This window comes from Nerophis ophidion, linkage group LG25 (assembly GCF_033978795.1).
Source record: "Nerophis ophidion isolate RoL-2023_Sa linkage group LG25, RoL_Noph_v1.0, whole genome shotgun sequence".
NCBI classification, from domain to species: domain Eukaryota; kingdom Metazoa; phylum Chordata; class Actinopteri; order Syngnathiformes; family Syngnathidae; genus Nerophis; species Nerophis ophidion.
The window spans coordinates 2,079,480-2,105,326 of NC_084635.1; the positions used below are offsets into that span (position 1 = coordinate 2,079,480).

The window sequence follows — 25,847 nt, forward strand, 5'->3', positions numbered from 1 at the left end:
ATATATATATATATATATATATATATATATATATATATATATATGTCCTTCCTCAGGCCAAACCAGGCCAGACAAACTTAGTGAGAACATGGTCCTAGTGCCCGCCACAACTGTTTCAGACTACTACCTAGTGCAAGGGTGTCCAAAGTTATCATGGACGCCCCTGCTTATTTCAGCAAGACATGTGTTACAACAGCGTGGCTTCATAAAAAAATAGTGTGGGTACTTTCCTGGCCCGCCTGCAGTCCAGACCAGTCTCCCATCGAAAATGTGTGACGCATTATGAAGCATAAAATAGGACAGCAGAGACCCCGGACTGTTGAAGGACTGAAGTTCTACATAAAACAAGAATGGGAAAGAATTCCACTTTCAAAGCTTCAACAATTAGTTTCCTCAGTTCCCAAACGTTTATTGAGTGTTGTTAAAAGAAAAGGTGATGTAACACAGTGGTGAACATGCCCTTTCCCAACTACTTTGGCACGAGTTGCAGTCATGAAATTCTAAGTCAATTATTATTTGCAAAAAAAATAAAGTTTATGAGTTTGAACATGAAATATGTTGTCTTTGTAGCATATTCAACTGAATATGGCTTGAAAAGGATTTGCAAATCATTGTATTCTGTTTATATTTACATCTAACACAATTTCCCAACTCATACGGAAACGGGGTTTGTATATATGCTCAAAAAGTGTGATTACGTTTCTACATCCAGCTCCCCATAGGTTGTCAGGCTCGCTGAATCCTGGTACGTCCTTCCATAAAAATTGTGAAGGATCACCGAATAGAATTTTAAAAATGACATTGCAGGAAGCTGACCACTGCAAGGAGAGACTCCGAGAGACGCTGCGAAGGAGGCGGCACGACAAGGCTGACTTGAACTTGGGAGCTGTGTAGTCAGTGTGTGGACGCCCTGCAGAGTGAGGAGTGTGGTGGTGTTGCTGCTGAGCCAGGATGGAGAGAGGAGGGCGTGAGACGTGCTCTGCACTTCATGAGCGTGTCACAGGCACCACGGCCACAGCTCCACTCCCCGCTTGCCTGGACCAGCTTTAATTGCCATTTACTTTACAATTTTTTATTTACATTTTTTTTTTGCAATATATATTGGCTCATCTGCTACGTGGTTCATATCAGTCAAAATGCAGGTAAGCAAATATTCTTTTCATTTGTTTTATCTACAGGTCTATTATATATATATATACACATATATGTTTATGTGTGTTTGTGTATATGTATGTATATATAAATGTTTATGTTTGTGTATATATATATATATATACTGTATGTATGTATATATGTATGTGTATATATATTTATATTATATATATATATATAAATGTTTATGTGTGTGTATATATATACTGTATGTGTGTATATATATGTATGTGTACGTATATATAAACATATATATGTATATATATGTGTATATCTACACAAACATTTATATATGTATATATATATACATATACATATATATATATATATATATATATATATATATATATATATATAGTCCTTTTTAAAAATGTAACATTGTTTTACCCTGACAGATTTTTCTAGCGTATATTTACCAAATAAACACTAATTACTCATGTTTTTAAGTGATAGGTTGCTCTGCTCATTTTTTTTATATTCTTAGATGATTAAATAATGTATTTGTCACCATAAATATGACTACAAAAATGATTGAATTGGCTAAAGACAACATGAAATGTAGCAACATTAAATAGTATTCGGTAGAATGTTGGTGCATGTCAATGCAGTTTTTACCACAATGTGTCCTTTAAAGAAAGTGTGATATCATGATATCAGACCCCGGTATCGCTTGAGAAACAGGGCCGTTCCCTCACTGTGTCTTTTTATTTTTTTTAATATTATTTTTTTTTTATTTGACTGTGTTGTAGAAGTAGGTACTAAAAAGTGAACCGTGAAAAGTGAAGTCAATACTAAAGTGGTAAAGCAAGTGACTGCACTTAAATGTAGAATATATTTATAATATTCATTTATTATACATATAATATATGATATAAATCATATTCTTTATTATTGTTATTGTCTATTGTGAGCGAACTGTGGTGCTGAATTCCCCCCCAGGGATCAATAAAGTACTTCCTATTCTATTCTATTCAATAAAGACACACCTGGATGATTTTGGTGTGGGAGTACCTGAGAGCCCTGACCTCAACCCCCATTAAACACCTTTGGGATGAATTTGAAAAAAGAGATCAGTGACCTGACTAACATTCTCACAACAAACTGCAATGTTTTGGAGATGCTTAGTGACTATGCTGCACTGCAATTTAGATGAGGTCATTTGGATGATTGGGGTTTTATACAAAAGGGACAAAAAATTTGTATTTGTGTGAAAAAAATTAATCCTAGTCCAAACAAATTTAGGTTAATTAATACATTTCAATTAGATCCGTATTCAAGTCTTTATTTAACATTTATATTAGGATTTTAAATTGAGATATAACATTTTTACTTACATTTTACATTTAGATTTAACATTCATATTCAGATTCAACATTTAAATATAACATGTAACATTTAGATAGAATACATACAACTGAAATTTAACAATTATATCCAACATGTAACATTAAGATTTAAGATTTGATTATAACATTTATATTTGGCATGTGACATTTAGAATGAACATTTAGAATTAGATTGACCATTCACAGTATTTTCATATTTCACATATGATTATGACATTTGTATTTTGCATGTTACATTTAGATGTGACATTTATAAATAGATTTACCATGTACAGCACATTCATATTTAACATTTAGATTTAACATTTCGACCTAACAATTTGATTTAACATGTAACACATATCTAACACTATTACTTAACATGTAACATTTATATTTAATATTGGGGATAGAACATATATATTTAACATTTAGATTTAAATTCAACATTTAGATTTGTTATTTAAATTTTAGATTAATTAACATTTAAATTTACCTTTAAGAGTTAGATATATTTCAAAATAACATTTATATTTAATATGTAACATATTTAACATGTGTATTTAACATGCAGCATTTATATCTGACATTTTATTTAACATTTATATTCATAAATTCAGATTTACATTATAAACTAAAAATGTAGCTTTATATTAACATTTAAAATCAACATTAGCTTTAACATGTAACACATGTATCTAACACATACTTAACATGTAACATTTATATTTAATATTGGGGATAGAACATATATATCTAACATTTAGATTTAAATTTAACAATTAGATTTGTTATTTAAATTTTAGAAGGATTATTAAAATTTAGATTTACCTTTTAGAGTTGGATATATTTCAATATAACATTTATATTTAACATTTGTATTTAACATGCAGCGTTTATATTAAAACATTAATTAAATATTTATATTCAGAAATTCCAATTTACATTTTATACTTAAAATGTAGCTTTATATTTAACATTTGAAATTAAGATTTAGATTTAACATGTAACACATGTATCTAACACGTTTACTTAACATGTAACATTTATATTTAATATTGGGGATAGAACATATATACTTAACATTTAGATTTAAATTCAACTTTTGGATTTGTTATTTAAATTTTAGATTAATTATTAACATTTAGATTTAGCATTTAGAGTTGGATGTATTTCAATATAAGATTTATATTTAATATTTAAATTTAATTAGTAACATATATTTAACATTTGTATTTAACATGCAGCATTTATATTAAACATTTTATTTAACATTTGTATTCAGAAATTCAGATTTACATTTTATACTTAAAATTTAGCTTTATATTTAAAATTAACATTTAGATTTAACATGTAACACATATCTAACACTTTTACTTAACATGTAACATTTATATTTTATATTGGGGATATAACATATATATCTAACATTTAGATTTAAATTTTATTTAAATTTTAGAATAATTATTAACATTTAGATTTACCATTTAGATATATTTCAATATAACATTTATATTTCACATTTATATATAATATTTAGATTTAACATGTCACATTTATATTTAACATTTTTATTTAAAATTTATATTTAGAAATTCAGATTTACATTTTGTATTTAAAATTTAGCTCTAATGTGTTTAACATTTCAAATTAACATTTAGATTTAAATATATTTCAATATAACATTTACATTTTACATTTACATTTAATATTTAGATTTAACATGTCACATATATATTTAACATTTGTATTTAAAGGCAACATTTATATTTAACATTTTTATTTAGAAATTCAGATTTACATTTTGTATTTAAATTTAGCTTTAATATGTTTAACATTTAGATTTAAATGTAATATTTTAGCATTTAATATATTTCATATGAAGAATGGAATACAACATTATAGAATACAAAACAAAAGTGACTGCTGTAACAAACTGGTTCATCTTCTGAGGAAGAAATGCACCGGGGCAAAATAAAGATGGATAACTAACAATCCGAAGAAGGAGAACAACACAAAGACACTGACAGGAAGGAAGTACACTGACAGGAAGGAAGTACACTGACAGGAAGGAAGTACACTGACAGGAAGGAAGTACACTGACAGGAAGGAAGTACACTGACAGGAAGATCAAGGAAGTCAAGGTGACGTCGGGGCCCTCAAGGTCACCGTGCATCAGATCAAAGGAAGGCAGCGTACTAATGGATAAGAAAGACATTCTGTCAAGATGGACGGAATATATTCTAGATTGATTCCATTACGACAGAGGTCCACCTCCGACTAGAGGGAAGAACATCTTCAAAAAAACAAAAGATGAAGTGAAAAATGTCATGTTCAAAATGTCTATGAGTGTTCTCCTTCATCCTGGTCATTGTCATCTCAGGTCTTTCAACTGGTTTGTCTTTGAAGACTACAGCTGACCAATCTAAGACTAAGACCAAATCTGAGCAATCTAAGTCTAAGAAAATATCTGACTAATCTAAGACTAAGACTAGATCTGACCAAACTAAGACTAAGACTAGATTTGACCAGTTTAAGTCTAAGACTAGATCTGACTAATCTAAGACTAAGACTAGATCTGGTCAAACTAAGACTAAGACTAGATGTGGCTAATTTAAGTCCAAGACTAGATCTGACCAATCTAAGACTAGGACTAGATCTAAAGACATTTAAATCGAAGACTAAATCTGACCAATTGAAGTCTAAAACTACATCTGACCAATCTAAGACTAAGACAAGATCTAAACAAATTTAAGTCTAAAGCTAGATTGGACCAATCTAAGTCTAAGACTAAATCTGTCCAGTCTAAAACTGAGACTAGATCTGACCAATTTAAGTCTAAAACAAGATCTGACTAATCTAAGACTATGACTAGATTTGACCAAACTAATACTAAGACTAGATCTGACCGATTTAAGTCTAAGACTAGATTCGACCAGACCAATCTAAGAGTAGTTTTGACCAATATAAGACTAAGACTAGATCTGACCAATCGAAGACAAAGACTAGATCTGACCAAAATAAGACTAAGACTAGATCTGACCAATATAAGACTAAGACTAGATCTGACCAATTTAAGACTAAGACTAGATCTGACCAATATAAGACTAAGACTATATCTGACCAATTTAAGTCTAAGACAAGATCTGACTAATCTAAGACTAACACTAGATCCGACCAAACTAAGACTAGATTTGACCAATTTAAGTCCAAGACTAGATCTTACCAATTAAGGACCCAGATTAGATCTGACTAATCTAAGACCAAGACTAGATCTGCCCAAACTAAGACTAAGACTAGATTTAACAAATTTAAATTTAAGACTATATCTTACCAATTGAGGTCTGAGACTAGATCTGAGCAATCTAAGACTACGACTAGATCTGACCAATCTAAGATTGTCTAAAACTTGATCAACCAATTGAGGTCTAAGACTAGATCTGACCAATTGAGGTCTAGCACCAGATCTGACCAATCTAAGACTAAGACTAGATCTGTCCAATTCAAATCTAAGACTAGATCTGACCAGACCAACCTAAGTCTAAGACTAGATTTGTCCAATTTAAATCTAAGACTAAATCTGACCAATTGAGGTATAAAACTAGATCTGATCCATCTAAGACTAAGACAAGATCTGCCCAATTTAAATCTCAGACTAGATCTGACCAGACCAATCTAAGACTAGGACTAGATCTTACCATTTGAAGACTAAGACTAAATCTGACCAAACTAAGTCTTTGAGCTTGAAATGATGAACCCTACTTGGGTGAAAGGTGACTGCTTGGTTTGTCTTAGAAGACTAAATCTGACAAATCTAAGACTACATCTGACCGATCTAAGTCTATGACCACCTATGGAGCCTACTTGGGTCTTCTAAGACAAACCAAGCAGTCCAGTTGTTATCGAGTGAATGTCTTGAGAAAACATGTCCAAAATGAAACATGGAAAAGTGCTTGGACCAGATAAGATTCGAACTGAAGTCATAGAAGCACTCAAAGAAATTGGAACATAACAACTGACAAGATTGTTTAACATCGTTTACGAGGACGGGCAAATTCCATCAGACACGAAAAAGAAAATCTATTTTTGTTACCCTGGAGTCACAGACTGAGATCAACTGAGAGCCATAGGTTCCCTTCCCCTGCCCTAAGTAAATCAAAAACTCCATCAAACCCTTAAAAGACAACATTTAAGACACTCGTTTCATTCTCCACCTTCAATGACGACACGGGACAAGATAACACTACTTAACTCAAACTGGAAATTAATTAGACGAATGTTTTGGACCTAATCAATAATGGTCTTCTTAATGTCCTTCTTTTGTCGACCAGTAACTCATTCGTTAACTAAGGAATTAGTTTGACCTACTTTGTAACACTGTTCCTAATTCCGTTACATTTTCTGGTCACATTGTCACTAATTCAGTAACTAAGGAGCGAGTTTGACCTCCTTTGTAACACAGTTCCATAAACACACAGTTCCTAATTCCGTTACCTTTTCGAGTAACATGCAACTCATTTATTGACTTATTAATTACTTATACATACTTTGTGACTCCGTCACACAATATTGATGTTCCTAACTGTTACTTTTTCCGAGTAACAGGTAACTCATTCATTAATTAAGGAATGAGTTTTGCCTACTTTGTATCACCGTTCTATAATAACTACGTCCCTAATTTAGTCACCTTTCCGAGTAACATGTAACTAACTAATAAACGTATTAATTACAATCACATACTTTGGAACTTTGTCACACAATATTGCTGTTCCTAAGTCCGTGACTTTTTCTAGTGACGAGTAACTAATTCATTAACTAACTAATTCATTGTACTGACTTTGTTACTCCGTTACACAATATTGCTGTTCCTAAGTCCGTGACTTTTTCTAGTGACGAGTAACTAATTCATTAACTAACTAATTCATTGTACAGACTTTGTTACTCCGTTACACAATATTTCTGTTCCTAAGTCCGTGACTTTTTCTAGTGACGAGTAACTTATTAACTAATTAATTCTACCAACTTTGTTACTCCGTTACACAATATTTCTGTTCCTAATTCCGTGACTTTTTCTAGTGACGAGTAACTTATTTATTAACTAACTAATTAATTCTACCAACTTTGTTACTCCGTTACACAATATTTCTGTTCCTAATTCCGTGACTTTTTCTAGTGACGAGTAACTTATTCATTAACTAACTAATTCATTGTACCAACTTTGTTTCTCCGTTACACAATATTGCTGTTCCTAATTCCGTTACTTTTTATAGTCACAAGGAAATAATTATTCAATTAAATAATTAACTTTACCTACGTTGTAACTCCGTTAAAGGATATTGATGTTCCTAATTCCGTAAGTTTTTCTGGGAAAAAGTAACTAATTCTTTAGCTAATGAATTACTATGACCTACTTTGTAACGCTGCCGCACGATAATGTTGTTCCTTATTATGTTACTTTTCCTAGTAAAGAGTAACTAATTCCGTAACTAATCAATTACTTTTACCTGTGTTGTAACTTTGTTACACAATATTGGTGTTCCTAATTCCATCACTTTTTCTAGTAACTAATTACTTGAGTAATACATTACTTTTATCTCCATTTTGATGCCGTTGCATACTGTAATACCGGTGTTCCTAATTCCATTATTTTTTTCTATGAACAAGAAATGAATTCCTTGAGAAATAATTACTTTTACCTACATTTTAGCACAATTACAAAATAAGTGTATTCAATGCCATTCCATTGTCTTGTAACGGGTTAATACATTTTTTTGAATTACTTTGACCTACTTTAACATTAACCAAAATAACAAAATCAAAACCCAATAATTCCATTATTTATTTATTTCAGTAACGAGTAATTAACTCTTTTACAAATTAATTCCTTTAAGCAGGTTGTAATACTGTTACATATTAATGGTGTTTCTTATGCCACTCCTTTGTTTTGTAACAAGTATTGCATTTTCCGGACTATGAGGCGCACCAGATTATAAGGCGCACTGCCAACGAATGGTCTATTTTTGATCTTTTTTCATATATAAGGCCCACCGGATTATAGGGCGCACTAAAGGAGTCATATTATTATTATTTTTGGATAAATGTAAAACACTTCCTAGTGGTCTACATAACATGTAATGGTGGTTCTTTGGTCAAAATGTTGCATAGATTATGTTTTACAGATCATCTTCAAGCTGCTTTCTGACAGTCGCTTCCGGATGCGCCGTTTTGTGGGCGGTCTTATTTACGTGGCTCACCTTCGGCGCCGTCTTCTCCCCGTCATCTTTGTTGTAGCGGTGTAGCGTGCAAGGACGGGAGTGGAAGAAGTGTAAAAAGATAGAGCTAACTGTTTGAATGACATTCAGACTTTACTTCAATCAATAACAGAGCAGCATCTGCTCATCTGGAAACAACAACGAGGCCGGAAATGAGTCCCGTGAAAAAACGTCCGACCGGAACTCTCTAACGACTAAAGTTCCTTGGGTAAATAATGTAAACTTACTCCTAAACTTACTCACTGCTGATGAATGGTCTTTTTTAATATAAAAAGCACACTGGATTATAGGGCGCTATTAAAGGATTCATTTTTTTTTTTTTTTTTCTACATTTAAAACACTTCCTTCCGGTCTACATAACATGTAATGGTGGTTCTTTGGTCAATGTGTCCCGTGAAAAACCATCCGACCACAACTCTCTAACAACTAAAGTTCCTTTGGTGAATAAAGTAAACTCACTACACCGGTATGTTTTAGTGCTTTCATGGCGAGTTTACTGACAGATATAAGTAAGAACTTTACACTACTTTATATTAGAAATGGCAACAACGGAGGATGAATGTCACATAACAAGAAGATAGAGAAAAAGAAGAAGCTTATTGACTACGTCGTTGGGAAAGACTACAAAGGCGGACACGCGTAATTTTTTTAGGATTTATGCAGATCCCAAATACAGATCAGCAGGTACCAGAAGGTAAGAAAATTAGCTTTTCCATAATATTGAGAAACAACACGCCAAATTATATGTCTTACCTTATACACACACCATAGGAATACTAAATAAACATACGCACATGTTTAAAGCACCGACAATACACCAAGCGGTGCGGCGCCATAGCTTACCAAAGTCGTACTAAAACATTTTGATAGATTTCTGAGCGCCGTGTGTAATGTTCTATATTTTCAATGGGACATATAAAATGTTGGTGTTGATTACTTGAGTCATATTGCAGTCTACACGTGTCTCTTATGTGTGACTGCCATCTACTGGTCACACTTATCATTACACCATGTACCAAATAAAAATGCTTCGAGGTTGGTGAGTAAAACCCGAATTATTCCGTACATTAGGCGCACCGGGTTATAAGGAGCACTGTTGAGCTTTAAGAAAATAAAAATAATTTTTAAGTGCGCCTTATAGTCTGGAAAATATGTTTAACAAATTACTTTTACCTACGTTGTAACGCCAATAACCGATACTTTTGATGTAGCGTGTCATTAATGCACACCACACACACACACACACACACACACACACACACACACACACACACACACACACACACACACACACACACACACACACACACACACACACACACTTTCTACATATAAATGTAGAGCACATTGAAAGGTGTTAATATAATCTAAATTAATACACGACACATGGGGACTCTGTTAGCGTGCATATTTTTAACAATAGTGAGTGTGTGTGTGTGTGTGTGTGTGTGTGTGTGTGTGTGTGTGTGTGTGTGTGTGTGTGATGTCAGCTGCTGGTGGTCTTGCCAGAGGGAGTGCTTTGACCTGTCATCTTCACTGGAGGTAAAAAGCCCCTTAATGACTTGTTTTTCTACCTCTAGTAAAGATGCTTTTTTTCCTCCCAAATGGCAATTTCAGCTCCATACAATGCACATAGAAAATTTCATTAACAAGCTGCAGTCACCACTAAGGGTGGAACATTACAAGCTCAAGAGCCATACTGTATATGCCTTTTTTTTTTTTATGACAAACTATGCACGCTTCCATCCAGCCATTCTCTACCGCTTGTCAGAGTTGGTTTGTGACGAACCCCAAGATGCAGAGAAGGATGCAGGCATGCAGTGAAAAAACATGATTTAATTAAAAACACTACGACGAAAACAAACAAAGGGTACAAACAAAAAGCGCGCACGTGGGCGGATAACAAACGAAAAGGCCTAGCGTGGAAGCTAGCAGGTATCTAGCAGGAAACAGAAGTCGTGCTTATAAAATGAAAAGCAAACTTGGAAGCAGGGAACAAAAAAACAGTAAGCTACGCAAAGCTGCATTGACAAGACATGATACGACGCGACACGACAGGTAGCAACGACAAGAGCGACAAGAAGTGACATCGACAATAATCCACCACTGACTGAAAGAACAAAGCAGGTGAAATAGGAGAGGGCTGATTGACGCCAGGTGTGGCCAGGTGCCAATCAGCCGCATCTGAGGGGAAAACAGCGCACAGGGAAAAAAACAGGAAACCGACAAAATAAGAGCGCTGACAGGAACTCAAAACAGGAAATACTAAACACAGAGAGGAAAAACTAAAACACATACAAACTGTCAGTGGCAAGCCTGACACCGCTTGTCCATTTCGGGGTCGCGCTGGGGGGAGGGGGGGGGGGTGTGTGAGCCTACCTTAGCTGCATTCGGGCGGAAGGCGGAGTACACCCTGGATAAGTTGCCACCTCATCGCGGACATGAAAAAAAAAAAAAATTTTGCACAAGATTATGAACATGCAACCCATCCCCGTTGTTATGCATTTTCAAAAGGGCAGCTGACGTACTTTAATGTGTGGGCAGCTCCAGAGGAGAAAAAAGCTGTTGATTGAGAGGTGTTTCTTTTTCACCTACCATGCATCTCTTTGATTATGTTAATTGACGTCAGCCACGAAGAAAAAAGGAGGGAAGGAAAAAAAAACTAACATAAAAAAATGTCCGTGCCCAATTGAATAAACCGAAAAACTATTGTAATACAAAGTGGGCAGTCAAAGTGAAACATGCAATTAAGAACAAAACTATCGCATTAATTGTGTATGAACACAAATTAATCACACGCTTTATTTTTCCTTCACTTTACGCCAGTGGTTTCACCAACTTTTTTCACTAAATTCCACCTCAGAAGGGACTGGCTCTCCAAGTACCACCGTAATGACCACCAATAACATACAGTAGCGTAGAAGGCCTAAATATTCATTAAAAACAAGGCAGAGGGTTTATATACGTACCCTATTTTCCGGACTATAAGGCGCTGTCATGATTTGTGGCCCCGGATTATGATTTGTTTAGTTATGTTCTGTTTTGTGCACCTCTGGTTTGTTTTTGGTTTCCATGGGGATTAATTGGGTTCACCTGCCTCAGGTAAGTGGTCGGCACGCTCACCTGCTGTCGACCACTAATCAGAGAGCTATTTATTCACGTTGCTCGCCACACTGTTTGCTATACGCAACATGTACAAACACGTTGGTATTTCTTGTTTCCTAGTCTATGATTCCCGTGCTAGTTGGTTACCTTAGCTAGTTTTTCTTTTACTTGTTTTCTGATTTTGGTATGATTTAAAGTAAATAAACCATCTCCTTCCTGCACGTCTTGTCCGGAGTGTTCCGTCTGCATCTCGAGGAAACAAACCCCGCAATAAGCTGCGACCGGCACAATGGTCTATTTTCTATCTTTTTTCATATAAAAAGCACACTGGATTATAGGGCGCATTAAAGGAGTCATATTATAAAAAAAAAAATTTTTCTAAATATAAAACACTTCCTTGTGGTCTACATGGTTCTTTGGTCAATGTGTCCCGTGAAAAAACGTCCGACCGGAACTCTCTAATAACTAAAGTTCCTTGGGTGAATAATGTTAACTCACTACACCGGTATGTTTTAGCGCTTTCATGGCAAGTTTACTGACAGATATAAGTAAGAACTTTACACTACTTTATATTAGAAATGGCAACAGCAGAGGATGAACGTCACATCACAAGAAGATAGAGGAAAAGAAGAAGCTTATCGACTACATCCTCGGTACGGACTACAAAGGCGGAAACGCGTAATTTTCATTCATGCAGATCCAAAAAACAGATCAGCAGGTACCGGAAATTAAGAAAATTTGCTTTTGCATAATATTGACAAACAAAACGCCAAATTATATGTCTTACCTTATACGCACATAGTAGTAATACTAATTAAACATAAGCACATGTTTAATGCACCGAAAATACACCAAGCGGTGTGGCTTCATAGCTTACCAAAGTCGTACTAAAACATTTTGATAGATTTCTGCGCGCCATGTGTAATGTTCTATATTTCCCTGCTTAGGCTGTTGCCCCCGCGACCCGACCTCGGATAAGCGGAAGATGATGGATGGATGGATGGACATATAAATTGTTGGTGTTGTTTACTTGAGTGATATTGCAGTCTACACGTATCTCTTATGTGTGACTGCCATCTACTGGTCACACTTATCACTACACCATGTACCAAATAAAATTGCTTCAAGGTCGGTAAACAAAACCCAAATTATTCCGTACATTAGGCACACCGGGTTACAAGACGAACTGTTGAGTATTGAGAAGAAAAAAAAACGGATGTTAAGTGCGCCTTATAACACGGTGCACCCTATGGTCCGGAAAATACGGTAATATTTTTGGCCAAAGTTTGCTCCCATACCACTTCTGGTAGACGTGGCACAGTTTGAGAATCCCTGCCTTACACGTTACCTGAAGGCAGTGATTAGGTAAATGCATACTTCAGTGCAAAGATGGCTACTACTGGTGTGCTCTGGCTTCAAATAAAACTTTTACAGTACCAGGTTCTGAGCAAATAAATGATGCACATTCAGGTAAAACATAAAAAAGTTTGTGCATGACAATCTGACCAGAAAATTTGAATTTTAGGGGAATTTTAAAAAGTTGATCCAAACCATGCAAGCAAGTGTGATTAATCAAAATTAATCAAAGTGATTATTCTGATTAAAATATATCGTTTGAGAGCACTAATATATTTAGACAACCCGTTACAAGTATTTTATAGAATTGAGTAGGTACTTCTCAATATTTGATTTAAGGTTGATTTAAATTATGCATGCAAGTAAATGACTTTGATCTGATAAAAATGTACATTGTTTGATAGCACTAATACAAATAGACTACAAATTGTGTTAGATGTAAATATAAACAGAATACAATGATTTGCAAATCATTTTCAAGCCATATTCAGTTGAATATGCTACAAAGACAACATATTTGATGTTCAAACTCATAAACTTTTTTTTTTTTTGAAAAAAATCATTAACTTTAGAATTTGATGCCAGCAACACGTGACAAAGAAGTTGGGAAAGGTGGCAATAAATACTGATAAAGTTGAGGAATGCTCATCAAACACTTATTTGGAACATCCCACAGGTGTGCAGGCTAATTGGGAACAGGTGGGTGCCATGATTGGCTATAAAAACAGCTTCCCAAAAAATGCTCAGTCTTTCACAAGAAAGGATGGGGCGAGGTACACCCCTTTGTCCACAACTGCGTGAGCAAATAGTCAAACAGTTTAAGAACAACCTTTCTCAAAGTGACATTGCAAGAAATTTAGGGATTTCAACATCTACGCTCCATAATATCATCAAAAGGTTCAGAGAATCTGGAGAAGAAACTCTACGTAAGCGCATGGCCAGAAACCAACATTGAATGACCGTGACCTTCCATCCCTGACATCAATCTCTAAAGGATATCACCACATGGGCTCAGGAACACTTAAATAAAAACATAGTCACTAAATACAGTATGTCGCTACATCTGTAAGTGCAAGTTAAAGCTCTACTATGCAAAGCGAAAGCCATTTATCAACAACATCCAGAAACGCCGCCGACTTCTCTGGGCCCGAAATCCTCTAAGATGGACTGATGCAAAGTGGAAAAGTGTCCTGTGGTCTGACGAGTCCACATTTCAAATTGTTTTTGGAAATATTCGACATAGTGTCATCCGGACCAAAGGGGAAGCGAACCATCCAGAATGTTATCGGTGCAAAGTGTAAAAGCCAGCATGTGTGATGGTATGGGGGTGCATTAGTGCCCAAGGCATGGGTAACTTACACATCTGTGAAGGCACCATTAATGCTGAAAGGTCCATACAGGTTTTGGAACAACATATGCGCCGACTTTTTCATGGACGCCGCTGCTTATTTCAGCAAGACAATGCCAAGCCACATTCAGCACGTGTTACAACAGCGTGGCTTCGTAAAAAAAGAGTGCGGGTACTTTCCTGGCCCGCCTGCAGTCCAGACCTGTCTCCCATCGAAAATGTGTGGCGCATTATGAAGCGTAAAATAGGACAGCAGAGACCCCGGACTGTTGAAGGACTGAAGCTCTACATAAAACAAGAATGGGAAAGAATTCCACTTTCAAAGCTTCAACAATTAGTTTCCTCAGTTCCCAAACGTTTATTGAGTGTTGTTAAAAGAAAAGGTGATGTAACACAGTGGTGAACATGCCCTTTCCCAACTACTTTGGCACGTGTTGCAGCCATGAAATTCTAAATAATTATCATTTGCAAAAAAAAATAAAGTTTATGAGTTTTAACATCAAATATGTTGTCTTTGTAGCATATTCAACTGAATATGGCTTGAAAAGGATTTGCAAATCATTGTATTCTGTTTATATTTACATCTAACACAATTTCCCAATTCATATGGAAACGGGTTGTGGATATATATATATATATATATATATATATATATATATATATATATATATATATATATATATATATATATATAGACACACACACACATACTGTATATATAAATATACATATAACAATACATATATACATGCAATTACATATATATATATATACACATACATATACACACACACACACACACACACACACACGTATATATATTTATACATATACACTATATATATATGAATACATATATACATGTATATACATGTGAAATACATACATATATATATATATTTATATAGACACACACACACGTATATATATTTATACATATACACTATATATTTATACAAATATATATATATATACATACATGTATATATATACACATAAATGTAGATATATACACATATATAAACATAATCTACATATATATATACAGCTATATGTATACTCACATACACATTTGAGACACTTGTGATTTAGGGCTATATAAATAAACATTGATTGATTGATTGATATATATATATATATATACACATATTATATATGTACTGTAGATGCACATTTTTATTTTTGAGTCATTAGTCCGAGCAACTACATCCCAATATAACTGATGGAGTCATAAAGATAGTGAGATGATGAAACACAGATTATATTATGACTTATTACCATGTCCTTGACGTGTTGCTTAATTACAAGCATCTAAATAAACACTGTCAGCACTTTTAATGAAAGTTTCGGTTTACATCAACGCGGCTGATTGAACGTGTTTGCACTGCTGTGTGGTGGGAATGCTTAATTACGAATTTTGCAGGGTCTTGACTCATTAGTGTGCAGTCAAGCACGCGTGATGTAAAGACCAACGTGCTCTAATAAAAAAAAGGGGTAAAAAATCCGAAGAAACGGCGGTGTTAAGGTGTTAACATTCAAGGGACGGCAGCTAAATCAATCGTGCTACGTTCCAACACGTCAGAGAGCCAACAGAGCAGTTGAAACGCAGCATATCTGAGCCTGAAGCTCCTTGAAAAACTGTCCTTTCCTTGTCGTCCTTTGTTTTGTTTTGGTGGGCCTTCCCGCTCTCCAGATCAGTGCAAGCCATGAATGATTGAAGCCCACAGAACCCAAGCTAAGTCACTCTGAATAGCTGCTGAGGCGCCGTGACACAATGTTGGAACAGCAACATTAGAACCAGCACACGCCGATTAAACAGGAAGTTGGCCGCGTCTTAAAGGCAAGACGCCTTTCACGTGGGTCTCGGATTAAGTAGAAAGTGTGCGAGAAGCAGCATTTTAACACCACCTCTTTTACTTCCTTCCTGGTCTCCATGATCATCATTAGACTGAACTGTACTGAGAAACCTGCGCTCGGTTCTTACAAAAAAACAAAAAACGTTCCATCTCCTTTCATCAATGTTAATCCCAGCAGCTCATTAAGTGGAGGAGGATGATTCACTTTCATACAAATGAGCAAATTAGTCACATTTTTTTTTTTTTGTATAAGATTGAAAAAAAAAACATTGAGTCTTACCCATTAGTGGAAGTGAAGTACATGCAGCGATCGTGCTCTTAGACAAAAGTCCGATCACCTTCCATTTCCCCCCATGGAGGCTTGTACAGTGTACCAGGACTAATAAAGTACCGCAGTGCTAATTAGTTAAAAATGGTACCAAAAAAAAACAAAACCAGTGAAGTTGGCACGTTGTGTAATTGGTAAATAAAAACAGACTACAATGATTTGCAAATCCTTTTCAACTAATACTCAATTGAATAGACTGCAAAGACAAGATATTTAATGTTCCGACTGAAAAACTTTTTTTTTTTTTTTTTTGCAAATAATCATTAACTTAGAATTTATTGGCAGTAACTGTCAGGTTGAGTTGTTGACGAACCCCAAGATGCAGAGATGATGGCAGGCATTGTAAAGGACAACATGATTTTATGTCCAAAATATAAAAATAAAGAAGAAACACAAACCAGAAACTGAGAGGACAAACTGGAAACAATCAAACCGCTACACTGACATCGACACGACCAGTAGGAACGACAAGTAGAAATAACAATAATCCAAGCACAGAGTGGAGGACAAAGCAGGTCAAAATAGCAGCTGGCTGATTGACACCAGGTGTGGCCAGGTGCCAATCAGCCACAGCTGAGGGGAAAAAGCACTCAGGGAGACAATCAGGAAATAACCAAAATAAGAGTGCTGACAGGAACTAAAGACAGGAAACAAAGACAAAAGCAGAGGAAAAACTAAGACATAGTCAAACTGTCAGGGACAAGCCTGACTAACACATTGCAAAAAAAAAAGTTGTCACAGGGGCATTTTTACCTCTGTGTTACATGGCCTTTCCTTTTAAAAACACTCAGTAAACGATTGGGAACTGAGGAGAGCAATTTTTTTGAAGTTTTTCAGGTGGAATTCTTTCCCATTCTTGCTTGATGTACAGCTTAATTTGTTCAACAGCCTGGAGTCTCTGTTGTGGTATTTTAGACTTCATAATGCACCACACATTTTCAATGGGAGACAGATCTGGACTACAAACAGGCCAGTCTAGTACCCACACTCTTTTACTACAAAGCCATGCTGTTGTAACACGTGGCTTGGCATTGTCTTGCTGAAATAAGCAGGGGCGTCCATGATAACGTTGCTTGGATGACAACATATGGGGACGGCGTGGCGCAGTGGGAGAGTGGCCGTGTGCAACCCGAAGGTCCCTGGTTCAATCCCCACCTAGTACCAACCTCGTCACGTCCGTTGTGTCCTGAGCAAGACACTTCACCCTTGCTCCTGATGGGTGCTGGTTAGCGCCTTGCATGGCAGCTCCCTCCATCAGTGTGTGAATGTGGAAGTAGTGTCAAAGCGCTTTGAGTACCTTGAAGGTAGAAAAGCGCTATACAAGTACAACCCATTTATCATTTATTTATTTATCCAAAACCTGTATGGACTTTTCAGCATTAATGGTGCTATTATAATGGTGCAAGATATTTAATGTTCCAACTGAGAAACATATATATATATATATTTTTTTTTACAAATAATTATTAACTTTGAATTTATTGGCAGCAACACATTGCAAAAAAAGTTGTCACAGGGGCATTTTTACCACTGTGTTACATGGCCTTTCCTTTTAAAAACACTCAGTAAACGTTTGGGAACTGAGGAGAACAATTTTTGTAGCTTTTCTGGTGGAATTATTTCCCATTCTTGCTTGATGTACAGCTTAAGTTGTTCAACAGTCTATTTTAGGCTTCATATTGCGCCACACATGTTTAATGGGAGACAGGTCTGGACTACAGGCAGGCCAGTCTAATACCTGCCCTCTTTTACTACGAAGCCACACTGTTGTAACACGTGGCTTTGCATTGTCTTGCTGAAATAAGCAGGGGCGTCTATGAAAAAGAAGCTGGTTGGATGGCAATATATGTTGCTCCAAAACCTGCATGTACCTTTCAACATAATCAGATAATCATTAACTTAACATTTAATGGCAGCAAAATGTTGCAAAAATAGTTGTCACAGGGGCATTTTCAACACTGTGTTACATGGCCTTTCCTTTTAAAAACACTCAATAAACATTTGGGAACTGAAGAAACCATTTTTTTGAAGGTTTTCATGTGGAATTATTTCCCCTTAAGTTGTTTGACAGTTGAATTGTGTACTTTTACATTTGTTGGAGCCTCGGTTTATAACTTAAATGAAGGGTTCTTGAACACAACACAGTTATGTGCAATGAGATGTAAAAGTGAAAATTAAAAATAACTTTCTCCTATCCTGCCAGAGGTAGATTTTGTGTATTTTTACATTTTGGTGAGGCCTCAGTTTCTAACTTAGATCAAAGGTTCTTAAAAGCACTAAAGTTATGTACTTTTAGCAAAAGCTAAACATTAACATTTCCCTTCCAGCCACAAGTAGATTTAGTGTATTTTTACATTTCTTCTATCATCTCATCCTTGTTCCAATATGCTGGTGCTGTGTGTGAATACTTAAAGGTGAGCTTTGATGACCTTATGACGTCTGCGTTGAGTGAAGTTTTACCATGTTGGCTTTTCCGCTATCCAGGTGGGACGAACCATTTTGCATTTTTGACGGGGGCAGTATTTTGATTCAAGTCACCATGTTATTAAATTTTTTATAGCTTATTATTGAAATAAAAAAAAAAATATTCCAAATTGACAAAAGCCCAGGGGCCCCGGCACTAGATTCTCCATTGACCCTCCCCTTCGTCGCCCCTGATTGTCATTTTGGTGCAATCACAATCAGCGAGGATACTCTCCAGCTAACGAGTGCCGAGGATTTAGACATGGACAGAAGCACGGAGCTCTGACAGAGTTTTTTTTTTTTACCCCCCAACAGGTTTGACTCCGAGCTCAGGACATGGTCTCCTGACTGACCCCAGCACACACCCCCAGTGAAAACCAGAACGTTCCGGGCCATGACAGCTCTCCTGGCCCAAACTGCTCCCGCTGGGACCGCAGCAGTGCTGCTGGCTACCACGGACCCCCCCTTCAACCTGACTCTGACCTCTGCACGGGTCGAAGTTGCGTCGAGCCAGCCGCTGGCTCCTCTGTGTACAGTCTGCTGCTGCGGCTTTCTCAATCGTACCTTTGCTGTGGCGTTCATGGTCAGCCTGGCTGTGGCCATCGTGGTTGGGAATGTGATCACTCTGATTGTCTTTGTGCAGACCAGACAGTCCAGAACAGCCCAAGGCTACCTGAAAGGTAATACTGGACGAATGGATCAAGACACCTTATCATATGCCCCATCCATCCATCCATCCATCTTCTTTCGCTTATCCGAGGTCGGGTCACGGGGGCAACAGCTTAAGCAGGGAAGCCCAGACTTCCCTCTCCCCAGAAACTTCGTCCAGCTTCTCCTAAGGGATTCCGAAGCATTCACAGGCCAGCCGGTAGACATAGTCTTCCCAACGTGTCCTGGGTCTTCCCCGTAGCCTTCTTCTGGTCGTATGTGCCCTAAACACGTTCGTAGGGCATCCTGACCAGTTGCCCACTCGAAGTGTAGGAGAAGCGGCTTTACTTTGAGTTCCTCCCGGATGACAGAGCTTCTCACCCTATCTCTAAGGGAGACCCCGGCACCCGGCTGTGGAAACTCATTCCGGTCGCTTGTACCCGTGATCTTGTCCTTCCTGTCATAACCCAAAGCTCATGACCATAGGTGAGGATGGGAACGTAGATCGACCGGTAAATTGAGAGCTTTGCCTTCCGGCTCAGCTCCTTCTTCACCACAACGGATCGGTACAACGTCCGCATTACTGAAGACGCCGCACCGATCCGCCTGTCGATCTCACGATCCACTCTTCCCTCACTCGTGAACAAGACTCCTAGGTACTTGAACTCCTCCACTTGGGGCAGGGTCTCCTCCCCAACCCGGAGATGGCACTCCACCCTTTTCCATTATCATATGCATTCATCAAAAAACACAGCAAGCTTGCATCGTTACAGCAACTGCCGGCCAAACCAACCCACGCTATGGGGATGAGTAACGAATTCTGTACTTTTATAGGTACTGACCAAAGTCCGTCGATACTATCGGGTTCTAAATCAAATCAAACGGTGACATATTTTGATACCTGTGTTGTAAAACTCTGCACGCTAACTAACATTAGTTTTGCCATAAACATGCTACCGATTAGCATTAGCAAATTTTACACATCCAAAGGCAGTCTAAGCAGAGAAGTTCATGTTAGACCCGCTCGACATCCATTGCTTTCGGTCCCCTAGAGGGGGGGGGGGGGTTTGCCCACATTTGAGGTCCTCTCCAAGGTTCTCATGGCGCCTAGCAGCTGACTTAGAACTGGTGCGGACCAGGGGAATCCGACTGTTTAATTGTCACTGGCGTCCCACTGGGTGAGAGTTCTCCTTGCCCACTGGGTGTGAGTTTTCATTGCCCTTATGTGGGTTCTTCCGGCGATGTTGTAGTCGTAGTAGTTTGTGCAGTCCTTTGAGACATTTGTGATTTAGGGCTATATAAATAAACATTGATTGATTGATTGAAGTTCAGACTTCCCTCCCCCCAGCTACTTTGTCCAGCTCTTCCCAGGCCAACTCTGCAGGCTAGTCTCTCCACTGTGTCCTGGGTCTTCCCTGGGAGGCGTTTAGGGGGCATTCTGACTAGATGTCCGAACCACCTCATTTGGCTCCTCTCGATGTGGAGAAGCAGAGACTCTACTCTTAGCTCCTCCCAAATGACATAACTTCTCACCTGATCTCTAAGGGAGAGCCCAGCTAGCCAACAAAGGAAACTCATTTTAGCCACTTGTATCTGTGATGTTGTACTCTCGGCCAAAACCCAAAGCTCATGACCATAAGTGAGGATGGGGACGTAGATCCACCGGTTAATTGAGAGCTTGTTTTTTAACCAGGACAAATCGATGCAGGGTCCGCATCACTGCAGATGCCGCACTAATCCGCCTGTGGAACCCACGATCCACTCTTCTCTCACTTGTGAACAAGACTTCGAGGTACTTAAACTCCTCCACTTGGAGCAGGATCTCCGCCCCAACCCGGGGATGCCACTCCACCCTACTCCGGGCGAGAACCACGGACTCAGACTTGGAGGTGCTGATTTTCATCCCAGTCACTTCACACTCAGCTGCGAACAGATCTGGTGAGAGCTGAAGATCCCGGCCAGGTGAAGCCAGCAAGACCATATCATCCACAAAAAGCAGGAATGTTATCCTGCAGCCACCAAAGCGGATCGCCTTAACGCCCTAAACAAATTCTGTCCATAAAAGTTGTAAACAGAATCAGTGACAAAGGGGAAGCCCTGCCGCAGTCCGACCCTCACTGGAAACAGGTCTGACTTACTGCTGGCGATGCGGACTAAGTTCTGACACTGATCAATCAGGCGGTCCGATACACCATACTCTCTGAGCACTCTCCACAGCACTTCCGTAAAGAAATGGTCGAATGCCTTCTTCAAGTCCACAAAAAAACACTTCAATCAATCAATCAATGTTTATTTATATAGCCCCAAATCACAAATGTCTCAAAGGGCTGCACAAACCATTACGACTACGACATCCTCGGAAGAACCCACAAAAGGCCAAGGAAAACTCACACCCAGTGGGCAGGGAGAATTCACATCCAGTGGGACGCCAGTGACAATGCTGACTATGAGAAACCTTGGAGAGGACCTCAGATGTGGGCAACCCCCCCCCTCTATGGGACCGAAAGCAATAGATGTCGGGGGGGGGTTGGAGACTGGTTGGACAAACTCCCATGCACAAGAGAAAGGGTGTAAGACAGGTTTTTGTGCGCACCCAAACTTGTTAGACTCGGGTCCTGGTACAAAATAAGTAATATTTTTAGAGTGGAAACAATTTTTAGGACTCAACAAATGAAAAAACTAGCACCTTCAAAGGTGAGTTCCTGATAAAGGCAACACCCGTGGTCTATACACGACTGCCTTCTAACGGCTTGGAATTGCAACTGCATGCAGAGTCTACTATAGTACAGTATTTGCAAACGAGTGCTGAAGATCGGTACCAGTGAGTACCAGCATCAATTCCCAGGTACCGTGAATTGGTGCTGTATCGATTGAAATGTGAAAGGTATCCCAGTATTATGCCTGCTGCTAATATTTCTCTTGTTGACAGTGTCTCTGGCCATAGCCGACTTGATGGTGGGCCTCCTGGTGGTCCCCTTCTCCATCTACACCGAGGTCACGATGATGGTCAGCACCGCGCCTCCCATTTGGTACCAGGGGGTCTCGACATCTGCAGCTTCCTCTCTCGGTGGCCAGGGGAGCTCCTTCCAGCCGTGCATGCTGATCGGGCCGGTGTTCGCTGGCTGCACCTTCGTCTCCATCAGCACCATTTTCCTCATGACCGTGGAGCGGAGCGTCGCCATCCTGCGGCCGCTCCACAAGGACGCCTTGGTGACGCGGCGGAGGACTCTGCTCCTAATCCTGCTTTCTTGGACCGCCAGCTTCCTCCTGGCACTGGCGCCCCTCATCTTCAGCGGCAATTTAATTTTGGAGTACAACGAGTGCAGCCGGATGTGCAACTACGCCCCGCTGCTGCTCGGCAAACAGCTGCCGCCCGACGCCAACATCTTGCTGCTGTTCCCGGCGTTTGACTTCACCCTTCTTGGCGGGACGCTGGCAATTAACATTGTGTCTTTCACAAGCATCCGGCAGTACTCCAGGAGACGCAAACTGCTCTCGGAGGGCAGTTTGAGTGACGGGGGAGTCGTCGGCGGAGCAGGAGGAAGAGGGGCTTGTCCTCACAGACCCTCCTTTTCCGACATTAAGGCTGCTAAGACTATCAGCATATTAACATTTGCCTTCACTGCCTCCTTCTCGCCCATTGCTGTGTTTGTGCTGGGGAACGTGGTGGGCTACACCTGGTGCAACTTCTCCTTCGTTGCCTTCTGGATTCTAACAGGAAACAGTTGTTGCAACGTCATCATCTACAGCGTCAGGGACCACCGCTTTCGCAAGGGGGTGACCCTGCTCTTTCGGCGTGAACACTTCCCCCCAACAGGGGAGGAAAACTGAGGGACTGAGTGGTTGCTAAGTGCGTTGGTGATGGGATTGGACAGAGGTGCTGACTTTGCATGAAGTTGTGTTAGTCTGTCTTAGTCAGTACCTTCAGGATTTAGCTTTTTTTTTGTGATCGTCGTGGCCTAAAATGTCCGAATTCGCGGCCGCTTTTTCAAAACGCTGCGGAAAACTTTGCGATATTTTGAGGCTTATTTTTCTTTCCAAAAACATTGAATCAACCTGTGATTTTTAGGAATTTTTTATCAATGTTGTAAGCATTCAAAAAAAGCAACAACAAAGGATTTCAACAACATTTGAAAACAGACTCTGTATTGCTGTTTTACTCGTTTTGTACCACACATACTGGAAAGTAGACACCAGATGGCAGTAAAAGCTCATTTTATACCTCACATACTAGACAAGTAGTATACTATCAGTACAAGGGCATACTCAGAGCTTATTGTCAAATTACTGTACTATCATAATTCTTTAATAATTATAATCATACAAAGAAACGTCACCAATGGCCTCCTTATTAAGTCCATTCAGGACTTGATGTCAGGCTTGCCCCTGACACTTTGTTTGTGTTTTAGTTTTTTCCTCTGTGTGTAGTATTTCCTGTCAGCGCTCTTAATTTGTCTGTTTACTGTCTTTCTCCCTGAGCGCTGTTTCCCCTCAGCTGTGGCGGATTGGCACCTGGCCATACCTGGTGTCAATCAGCCCGGACCTGTTTTCTCCTCCAGTCAGAGCTGGATTATTGTTGCTCGTGTCGTGTCGTGTCTTGTCATTGCAGTATATCGGTAAGCTATATTTTGGTAGCTGCTTGTAGCTTACTGTCTTTTGTTTCCTGCTTCCGTTTTGTTTTCATACTACAAGTAACAACTTTTGTTTCCTGCTAGCTCCCATGCTAGCTCTTTTAGTTTGTTATCCGCCTCATGCGCGCTTTTTGTTAGTACCCTTTTTGTTTGTTCTTGTATTTTAATTCAATCATGTTTCCTTACTCAATGCCCGCCTCCTTCTCTGCATCTTGTGGTTCGTCACAAACAAACTGACAGTTTGCTGTTTTTAGGGATTCTTGTGGCCTAAAAGCTTGAATTTGTGGCAGCTTTTTCAAAAAGTTGCAATATTTTGAGGCTTATTTTATTTTTCCACCAACATTGAATCAACTTGTGATTTTTATGAATGTGTTATTAATGTTGTAAGTAATAAAAAAACAACAACAACAACAACGGATTTCAACAAACATTTGAAAACAAATACTGTTTTGCTGTTTTACTCGTTTTGCACCACACATACTGGAAAGTAGACACCAGATGGCAGTAAAAGCACATATTCAGAGCCCATTGTCAATGAATTATTTAAAAAAAAAATAGTAATAATTATAATTCAAGAAAGAAACTCCAGGATTCCAGTGGCTTTTTTGGTGAGTTTTAGGCCTAAAATGTCTGAATTTGCAGCAGTTTTTCCAGAAAGTTGCGGCAAAAGTTGCAATATTTTAAGGTTTTTTTCCCAACAACATTGAATCAACTTGTTATAAATTTCTAATCAATGTTTGAAGTGTTCATTGTAACTTCAAAAAGCACAAAATATAAACAAAAATTGGAAAAGAAAATACTGTGTTGATGTTTTACTCATTTTATACCTCACATACTAGACAAGTATTATACTACCAGTACAAGGACATACTCAGAGCTTGTTGTCAAATTACTGTACTATTATAATTCTTGTGACCAAAACAATTTAATAATTATAATCATAGAAAGAAACGTCACCAAAGTCCTCCTTAATAAGTCAGGACTTTGCTGTTTTTAGTTATTTTTGTGGCCTAAAAGTCTGAATTCGTGGCAGCTTTTTCAGAAAGTTGCAATATTTTGAGGCTTATTTTATTTTTCTAACAACAATGAATCAACTTGTGATTTTTATGAATTTGTTATCAATGTTGTAAGTATTCAAAAAAATAACTACAAAGGACTTCAACAAACATTTGAAAACAGATAATGTATTGCTGTTTTACTCGTTTTGTACCACCATACTGGAATGTAGACACCAGATGGCAGTAAAAGCACATATTCAGAGCCCATTGTCAATGAATTATTTCAATTAAAAATAGTAAAAATTATGACTCAAAAAAGAAGCTCCAGGATTCCAGTGGCTTTTTTGGTGAGTTTTTAGGCCTAA

At 38.1% G+C, this 25,847-nt stretch overlaps 1 protein-coding gene across 1 annotated transcript; it reads left to right on the forward strand.

The window, feature by feature from the left end:
• The first annotated feature begins 922 nt into the window (after positions 1-922).
• Positions 923-24,401, forward strand: LOC133543046 (adenosine receptor A1-like). Its single transcript, XM_061887428.1, has 3 exons — positions 923-1,142; positions 19,521-19,885; positions 22,783-24,401. The coding sequence occupies exons 2-3, from the start codon at positions 19,600-19,602 to the stop codon at positions 23,682-23,684; spliced, it is 1,188 nt and encodes a 395-aa protein (XP_061743412.1). The 5' UTR covers positions 923-1,142; positions 19,521-19,599; the 3' UTR covers positions 23,685-24,401.
• The last annotated feature ends 1,446 nt before the right edge of the window (positions 24,402-25,847 follow it).

Coding starts and splice junctions, on each gene's coding strand:
- LOC133543046 (XM_061887428.1), top strand. CDS start 19,600: ATGACAGCTCTCCTGGCCCAAACTGCTCCCGCTGGGACCGCAGCAGTG. Junction 19,886..22,782: donor AGCCCAAGGCTACCTGAAAG/GTAATACTGGAC, acceptor TCTTGTTGACAG/TGTCTCTGGCCATAGCCGAC.